Source organism: Rhopilema esculentum, chromosome 6 (genome assembly GCF_057945365.1).
Source record: "Rhopilema esculentum isolate cy_ngs chromosome 6, ASM5794536v1, whole genome shotgun sequence".
Taxonomy (NCBI): Eukaryota; Metazoa; Cnidaria; class Scyphozoa; order Rhizostomeae; family Rhizostomatidae; genus Rhopilema; species Rhopilema esculentum.
In genome coordinates this window covers 10,852,096-10,857,549 of record NC_142820.1, presented here as the reverse complement: position 1 = coordinate 10,857,549, position 5,454 = coordinate 10,852,096, and the positions used below count along the sequence as shown (strand labels likewise).

Below are 5,454 nucleotides of genomic sequence, written 5' to 3'. Positions count from 1 at the left end.
TCCGTCGTTTTTCCTTCTCGATTCCCTCAGCATTTTAACTTTTTTTAAACATAAATGGCATTTATCTCAGAAATTCATTGGTTATTTAAACAAAGCAGCGATGTAAAATTGTCATGAAAATTAATTATTGACTACGTCTTCCTTGAAGTGTTGGTAGCCTCAAAAGGGCCATTAAAAATATTCATCTCCATCATGTATCGAAGTATGGTCCCGTCTAACTATTTTTTAATTGAACGAGGTTACATCATATATTGTCAATACTTACCAACAGAAAATAGCATGTTTGGAATTGTTAGGGTTCGCCCCTGGATCCCAACTAGGACCATTCTAAAGAACATCTGCAATTGGCAGGGGCAGGTCAGCTGTCAATGTTGCTTTTTCCACCTATTTATGTTGTAATATTGGGTACAAAAGTAAACCTTCACAAGAACTTTCTTCTCAGGCTTAATACCGTCAAAGAATGGTAAGAGAAAAGTTAATTTTGCTTAGAAGTAAGGTTTTAACACCAATTGCAAGAGAAAAGGTTCCTATTATGTACAATAATTTCACTAAGTTTTCCAAAAATGGGACCCTATCCGTTGGGTAACATTGCCCAGCTGCTGTGTTGGATCCCTTTCCCCATAAGTCAATGGGCCTTTAAAATTCTATTTTATTTCATCACCGCTAAATCCATAAACCTGGGTGCAAGTTCAAGTCAACAGCATGGTTCATCTCACAAAGTTCAAACACATTCTCCATATATCCTAATTGTGTTTATCTGCTCAGATTGGTTCAGAAGGGTCGATTCATTTGTACGCCAATCGGTCCAACTTGTAGTGACACCCACCCCCTCACCAAAAAAAATAAGTTTTAATTTGCGTCCCTGACTTCGTTATACTAAGATAATAAAATCCTGTAATGATAACATTTCTTTCTTTTGAAGTAAGATATTTGTAGTTAATAGGCTAATTGATTCGAAAAAATTATTTTGAATAAAATTATAAAATTGCTTTTTGATGGAGCAATTTACAGTTCCCATTTACTAACGTTATTAAAGGAACCAGGTGCATCTGTTTGCTCCTTGCTTCCATTCGGCTGCATCGAATCACATGGATTGGATTGAATTGAACATGATCTGAGTGGCAGTTTTGGAGCAATCTTCAATCCACGATTCAGGTCATCAAAGACACCAAAGGTTTTGTTTTCGATTGTTCGACATGTTCCTTGTCTCTTTGCCCTCAGGCGTAAAGTATGAAATCCACAAGAAACTCTATGACACATTAATGAATACTTTCGTTCAAAATAATCTTTATAACATTTTAATGGTAGTCGCAGAAATTTAATTCAAAAAGGGAAAATGAATTAAAGTCTATATAGCTATAAAATTTTAGAAAAATTCATTTTAACACAGTCATCGATTATTGTTTGAGATAAAGAAAAGGATGCAGAAAAGAAGGCTGAGTTTTTTCTATTGACTATGCTTTCACAGATATGCGAAGTTAGTGGGTTTTGATTGGCTAGCAAATTGTAAACAAAGCATCTAATTGGACGAGAACGAAATTCCGCCTTGCAAGTGCGGCGATGCGGCTATAGAAGGGCAAGGTTTAGCACAATGGCCGCAGCGAATGCTAAACGTTTTAGGGGGTTTGCTACAGCGCTCCCAATGTCTTCTACGCCTCGATAAGATGAACACGCAACAGGCAGCAATGGCGCACCAAAGCAACAATCCGCCGTACAATCAGCTTGGAGATACTGGCGTGTTTGTTGTTAATCAGCAGCCCCAGCCAAGAAGGCAATTTCAGTTTCCTATCAGGTTTCAATCTGGACCTGTTTTGGCCGTGTCGATTGTGAAGTGTATCATCGGGTCTCTTCAGTTCCTATTTGGCATTGTCAACATTATCTTTGTTCCCTTCTTCACCTCATATGTTGCATTCCCAATATGGTGCGGTCTTTTGGTAAGTTGTTGCCTCAGTCTGCCAGAATGGCCTGAAATACGTTCTATACAATCATGTAATATTTGTCGGTTTTTATTTGCTCTCTGTGTTGAGTTTTAAGTCTCGAGTGTAAATCTTCTGAGAATTCAAATTCAAATCTTTCATTTACAGCCTTTTTATGGAGCAGCAACTAAGCAAAAATTAAATTAAACAAAATGGGTAAGTAGTTAATTTAAGAATTTATAATGAGCATTCTTAGAACTTGGCATTTGACACCACAAGGCGGGGTCACAGTTCAGACATCGGTCAAGGAGGTAGATGACAGCGCTGGATGCTAGTTGTGGCAATGAGTCTTTACAGTTGTGCTGCCAAAATTATCAGACATACAAACATAGGAACAGAATAAACCAGATGAACGAGATTGAACACAATAGTGATATTCCCGGCTTATTGACCCTATTTGTAACATTGACCTCAAAAAAATGAGAATAAATAATATTAATTTGGTTGTAAAATCACAACTACCATTGATGTCTTCAGTAAACGTGGATGCAAAGACTGAGATACAACTTTCTGTCTGGGGGGAGGGGGGCAGCCCTGACAAATAAGTGTAACAACAGTCATATCTTACAAAAAGAGTATTTTGCTTAATGCTACTTAAGTTTTTTTGGGGGGGGGGGGGGGCATCCTTTTTGCTTTTCATAGACTACCCCGGTTAATCTACTTTCAATAGTTTCAAGAAACTTATGTTAATTTATTAGCCTTTTCCTGCAAATCTTATGTTCAATAGGTTTCAAGGAAATTTTAAGAAAACTATATTCCACCATATGGTGTAGAATGGGACAGAGATTTGATGATTATTTCTGCATTTTTTCGCATATAATTTTTCTAGGCTTTAATTTGTTTTTTTGGTATGTAAGTCCATGTTTCACAAGCATGCATAACATTTAGCTTTGAAATTGCTTTCTCAGCTGAAAACGTATTTAAAAACTTTTTAGTGAAAGCTTCTGGCTTAGTACAAAATTTTATTTCTTTAATAACACCCATAATAAATTTTGTTTATATGTCAGTCTCCTAGATATTTATAAGAGTCTCCCTCTTTATAACTGGACGTTTTTTTCTTTTTGAACTTGTTTATCTTTGTTATACTGCATCACTGTTTGTTAAATTTTATCCAAGTCAAAATCATGGAGGTTTGTTCCAATCTCTTCAGCAGTAGTAAAGATTTCCTGCAGTTTCTTGTGAGATATTGAGGAAATGAATATGTCATCCAGAGAGACCTGAGGATGTATCAGTGTTCCAAAAATTTATCCTTAGGTACTTGCTTCTTGTACACCTATATTAAGAGAATTGACAAATCATATTTATATTGTTGCCAAGATGGTTTCTCAATGTTTTCTTTGAAAAATTACCTCCCCAGTTTTTTATTAATTTTCTGTTCCCCTTTTTCCTATTATTTTAACAATTATTTAATAAGTAAATTCTCAAAAAAACTTCATGCTTATCAAGAATTTCTTTTCAACTAATTTGTTTCTTTTATCATTAATAACAACATTTATTTTTGATGTCAACTATCATTTTTATTTCATAAAACGCTGAAATTTGCACTTCAATCCTATTTAGCTTTTCAATGCTTTTTACTTCATTCAAACAACTTTGCTTAATTTTTTTTATCCTCAACAGTTTCTTGTTTAGTTGTCTTCTTCTAACTTACATAACAATTTTCCTGTTCACTGTACACTAAAAGTATTTTAACCCCTTTTTTTCCTTCATCAATGTCCTACAATGCTTTCTTGCTATTCAATGTTTTTTCATTTTTTAACTTTTCTTGTAGCATATAGTTATAATTTTACATAATTGTTTTCCTCTTTCGTTTTTTATGCAGGAAATTGGCTGCCCAGTTTTGTATTCTCTTCATCTTTCTATAACATAATTTGATATTTTCAGTTTAAATCATTTTAGCCCCCTCCTCTCTCCCAATTCATCAAAGCGTGTTTCGATTTCTTCATCTTCAGAGCTATATGATGTCATCTCTAAGTTTTCTTGGTCTTCTCTTCTGAGTCTCTGGTGTCTGCTATAAAACTTTTTTGACCCATGGCCTTTGACTTGTCTTCAACCACCCCAGTTGTGATTAGTTTTGCTTTACTTCCTGGTTCAGATAGGAGATTTCTAAGAAAGTCTCCACCTTTGGTCAGAGCTCTCTGATGCCATCTCTAGGCTTTCTTGGTCTTCTGAGTCTCCAGTGTCTGCTATCAAACCTGTTTGACCCATGACCTTTTTTTCATCTTCATTCACTTCAATTGTGATTAGTTTTGCTTTACTTCCTGGTTCAGATAAGAGTTTTTTAAAAAAGGCCCCCCCTTTGGTCCTGGTCATTAAAATTTAAGAAACAAGTTTTATCTATAGATTTTGCTCACAAATGAACCTTTGCTAAAACAATCACACACTTGAGCATTTTGCTGTGCCAAATGTTACGGCTGACAATTTGCTGGAGCAAAATTTCCCGTGTGCAGCGGCCATTTCGTAATCATTCATGACAATAGGTTCGAATTTCAAACATGTTTGATAATTTTGTTCCCTCGTGGCACGTTTCAGGCTTTTGATGTGTATTTGTTGCTTTTTTAAGTTGCTGAATATTTGTTTCCTACAAAATAAACTAAAAAACAAGGTTGAAACACAACATTTCTAAATATACAGAGCATGTGAAATAAGTTCTCTTCTCCCAAGCACGACCCCCTAAATTAACAGCATTTTAGATTTTATTGATTTTTTTAATCCGAGCGCTGTATTCATACTTAATTTAGATTGTATAGAGGTCAGTGAGGGGTTGCAACATGTATAAAGACAATTTAGTTTTCATTATAGCAGCCTATCGGTCTTTTGTTAAATCCATTGAATGGAACGCCCGTCTTACCGTGCAATGCGGAAATTTGTTTGCCTCCCTATGGTGTTGCTATTGTGAAATCTGAATACCTTCCCCGTGCAGAATGCTTTCATTCGCCGCACACGGAAGAAATATGCCACGAGTAAACATATTCTATTTTCAAAGCATGTTTGATATTCAAACTAGAAATGGTTGGCACCGTGCACCAGTCTAAAAGTAGGGGGGGGGCTAAAAAGGGCGTGACCGAAGTTTTGAGATAGTTAGAAAACGCCGCTTTTAGAAAATAATTGCTTATTTTCATTTATTATTCGTTAACGGTCTGATCCAGCGAAGATATCAATTACTATTAAAATAGATATAATTAGCCTCAGAAGATTAAACACCATGCAAGCCGAGTTAAAAAAACATGTAATTAAACAATATAAAACTCCAAGAAAATGAACAAAAAAGGGACTCCAGTCAAGAAGAACTACTCCTAGCTAGATCAATTAGACCAAACTTTTTAAAGTTTCGTTTAAGCGACCTTTTCAAAATTTTGTATTATTATTGCAAAAAGGTGGTGGGGGGAGGGGCTATAGCACCCGCTGGCCCAATTGCCGCGCGGTGCAAGAGCAGCGGCCGTCGAGCACAGAAGCTTTTTGCTTCAGGAAATTGTCA

The 5,454-nt window shown here is 35.8% G+C and overlaps 1 protein-coding gene across 3 annotated transcripts in view; it reads left to right on the top strand.

Moving 5' to 3' along the window:
- Nucleotides 1-1,583: 1,583 nt before the first annotated feature.
- LOC135686373 (uncharacterized) overlaps nt 1,584-5,454 on the top strand; it is a 31,366-nt gene continuing 27,495 nt past the window's right edge. The window contains exon 1 of one of the 3 annotated variants that reach the window (XM_065202590.2): nt 1,584-1,934. Coding sequence is in view for 2 of the 3 variants with exons in the window: in XM_065202589.2 (XP_065058661.2) it covers nt 1,605-1,934 (330 nt within the window). In the remaining variant the exon portion in view is untranslated. The remainder of the gene's footprint in view (nt 1,935-5,454) is intronic. The other 2 variants (XM_065202589.2, XM_089109098.1) reach the window with 2 other exon arrangements.